Source organism: Canis lupus, chromosome 21 (genome assembly GCF_003254725.2).
Source record: "Canis lupus dingo isolate Sandy chromosome 21, ASM325472v2, whole genome shotgun sequence".
Classification (NCBI taxonomy): Eukaryota; Metazoa; Chordata; class Mammalia; order Carnivora; family Canidae; genus Canis; species Canis lupus.
Window position 1 is genome coordinate 24,057,008 of NC_064263.1, and position 3,648 is coordinate 24,060,655.

A 3,648-nucleotide genomic window follows, 5' to 3' on the forward strand; every position below is an offset into this window, starting at 1 on the left:
CTTTTCCTAGATTGCCCTAGTTTGCTGGGAGTTTTAGCCAGAGTAGGTGTTGATTTTTGCCAACTGGTTTTTTTTGCATCTACTGAAAATAGTCATATGGTTTTTTGAATTATATTATTCGATTTTATAATGTTAAGCCAACCTTGCATTCCTGGGATAAACATTACTTCATCATGATGTGTTAATCCTTTTATACATTGCTGTATTCATTTTACTAATGTCTGCTTAGGATTTTTATGTTTATATTAGGAAATCTCTTTCAGATACCTAAGTAAGCAATGTTATCAGTTTCTAAAAATAAAAAAAAGACCTAAGTGAAAATACTAAAATTTGACAATGCTGGATAGTGGGTAACAATAATTTGCTGTTACATTATTATCTACACTTTCCCGCTTTCTTATTTTTGTTTTGCTTGCTTTCTTTTTAGTTGAACAATTCTTGCCTGTAGCTTGGAAGATAGATTCAGAAGGCAGACTGAGGACATAATAATGGGGTTCTTTATGCTATTAGGAATACAGGGGTGGGACAGCCTTATGTATCCTCTTCTTGTTGGTATTCAGTGAAAGTTTACTGAACGAATTCAGATTTATTTGAATGACAATCCAATACAACATAATGGATACTGTGGTCTAGATCCAGCTTCTGGACCCAGCCAGTCATTCCCCCAACTTCTGGGAGTAGGCTGCTTATGGCTCATAATTCTCTGGGAATTGTCTCCTATAGAAGGATGCAGCCTTCCTGAAAGTTACAGATAGAGCCTCTATCACCGCTCAATGATAGGATATAAACTTCTGGCCCCAGTTCTTTAATTTGGAACAATTCTTAAAGGTCATCTCAGGCTCAGAGCATCCTTTGAGATAGGCTGAGGCCTCTGCAGAGATTTGTTTCAGTTTGATTCCTCCCTCTGGGAATCCTGCTTCCATCACGCTCTTACAGCTCCCCACCATAAACTTTTTAAGATTTTATTTATTTATTCATTAGAGACAGACACACAGAGAGAGACAGACAGACAGACAGAGGCAGAGACACAGGCAGAGGGAGAAGCAGGCTCCATGCCGGGAGCCCGACGTGGGACTCGATCCCGCGACTCCAGGATCACGCCCTGGGCCGAAGGCAGGCGCTAAACTGCTGAGCCACCCAAGTGTCCCTCCCACCATAAACTTTCTGCACGTTCACCTCCTTTTCATAGTTTCCTCTTCAGGTAACTACCCAGGGCACACATTATCCTATTTTGCATTCTTTTCCTCGCAGTTATTAGTATGTGAAATAACCTTATTTATTTCATGCTCGAATACTTGCGTATTGTCTGCTGTAAGGCTGTCAGCTTCCCAGGAAAGACTTTTTCCCCATATACTGTGCACCACAGTATCAAGCCTACTGGCTGTCGGAATGAATGAAGGAATGAATGGGAGAGACACACCGGATACTAGGTGGAGGGCTCACAGCTCTGCACAGCCCGCGACCAGCGCTCAGAGCGGCGGCTGAGGACGCGCCTCCGAGTCCCCGCCCCCAGGCCCGGGCAGGGGCGGAACCTCGCCGACGCCCCGGCTGACGCCATGCGGCCACCCGCGGTACGGCTGGTGCGGCGAAGCCGGATGCCCTACGCCGAGCTCCTGGCCCTACAGGAGCGCTGGTTGCGGCGGCTGCAGGCCGCGCCAGGCCCTGAGGCCCCGTCCGGGGCTGAGGCGGGCGCACTGCTGCTCTGCGAGCCCGCGGGGCCCGTGTACACGTCCGGGCTGCGTGGCGGCCTGACGCCGGAGGAGATGGCGCGGCTGCGGGCCTTGGGCGCCGAGGTACGTGCCACGGGACGCGGCGGCCTGGCCACCTTCCACGGCCCGGGCCAGCTGCTCTGCCACCCGGTGCTAGACCTGCGGCGCCTGGGCCTGCGCCTGCGCACCCACGTAGCGGCGCTGGAGGCGTGCGCAGTGCGCCTGTGCGAGTCCCGGGGCTTGCAAGGCGCCCGCGCGCGGCCCCCGCCCTACACCGGTGTCTGGCTGGGGGAACGCAAGGTCTGCGCTATCGGTTAGTGCCGGGGCCGGGGGCGGGGCCGGGGCGGGGGCGGGGCCGGGGGCGGGGCGGGGCTTAGCGGGAGGAAGTCTGTCTGGCGCGGGCTACCCGCTGGTTTGAGGTCTTAAGCCTTCTCACTGATCTCTTAAACTATTCACAGCCCTCAGGAGGGCTCTCAGTGGTCATTTCATCCAACATTCATCTTTTCGAGAAGTGAATTGCCAGGTTATTCCTAATTAATCACAATGTCTAGACAATAATGGAACTTAGGAATTTTCAAACTTTTTTTTTTACCTTTTTTTTTTTTTTTAAAGCAACAGAATCTCTGTTAAAAGACATTTTCTGGAATCTCTATAATGCAGCAGCTCTGGTGTCACACACCCCTCCCCTACTATGTCCCCCTCCCCCGATCTGTGCACGACCCCTTCCTTGGGTGCTCAAAAACAAAGCGGGAAAGCCAGTGATGGAGCCCGGTTCCTTCATCACACTGAGGGGGATGGTGAAGCCCGAGGAGGGAGGTTACCTACTCTGAGACCCTTTGGCTTGTCTTGCAGGAGTCCGCTGTGGAAGGCACATCACGTCCCACGGCCTGGCTCTGAACTGTTCTACAGACCTTGGGTGGTTTGAGCACATTGTCCCCTGCGGGCTAGTTGGGACAGGTGTCACCTCTCTGAGTGAGGAGCTCCGAAGGCATGTCACTGTGGATGAAGTAATACCACCTTTCCTTCAGGCTTTTAAAGAGACCTACAAATGCACGTTGATCTCAGAGGACAGCCCCAACTGAAGAGTGTTCATGTTATCACTGCTGGGAGATCCTGCTTGAAAAGCATCAAGTCTAACTTGGAGTCACTGAAACCCAAATTCTAGACCTGGTCCTGTTATTCACTTACCATGAGACTATGAGCAAAGCATACATGTTTCCATATGTATGCTAGTTTATTTATATCTTCCCACCTACCTCCAATATGGTGGATTTGAAAACATGAAAAGCAACACATGCTATATAAATGTAAGACATTAACACTACTGTCTGCACCATTTTCTCAGCTTAGAAAAACTCAGATATAGAGAATCAGTTCTCAAATGTTTATTACCTCCCAAATACTATATTTAATTGGGCAATTCTGGGCTCCAGTTCCTTTGATTTTTGGAGGAATCATATTTCTATATGTGAAGGTGATATGGTGGGGTGCTTTCTGCAATAAAAGGAAAAGGGAAAGAAATCTTTAAAGAATAAAAATGAGATCTTGACTTCCTGGGTTGGATTGCCAAGCCTGATTGCTTTTTTCGGTTAGGTAACCTGAGCTAGACCAGAGGCCAGGAAAAGACAAGAATAATTTCTCACATTGTACAAATGCAAAAGGTAGAAGTAAGTTTTCCTTAAATGAGATCTCTAAGTTTATAAGGCTATGTAATTATTATATATTAATTATTTATTGCCATGTAACAAATCACCCCACAACTTAATAGCTTAGAACAATAAACATTATCTCATACATATTCTGTGGGTCAGGAATTTGGGAAGCTTACCTGGGTGATTCTGGGTTGAGATCTCTCATGAGGTGTAGTCAAGATGTCAGTTGGATCAGCTGTTATCTGAAGGTTTGGGAATGGAAGATCGGTTTCCAAGATGGTTGATTC

General features: G+C 48.1%; 1 protein-coding gene across 1 annotated transcript; it reads left to right on the forward strand.

The window, feature by feature from the left end:
* The first annotated feature begins 1,245 nt into the window (after positions 1-1,245).
* Positions 1,246-3,266, forward strand: LIPT2 (lipoyl(octanoyl) transferase 2). The gene is made up of 2 exons (XM_025459018.3): positions 1,246-2,022; positions 2,562-3,266. The coding sequence occupies exons 1-2, from the start codon at positions 1,557-1,559 to the stop codon at positions 2,789-2,791; spliced, it is 696 nt and encodes a 231-aa protein (XP_025314803.1). The 5' UTR covers positions 1,246-1,556; the 3' UTR covers positions 2,792-3,266.
* Positions 3,267-3,648: the final 382 nt, after the last annotated feature.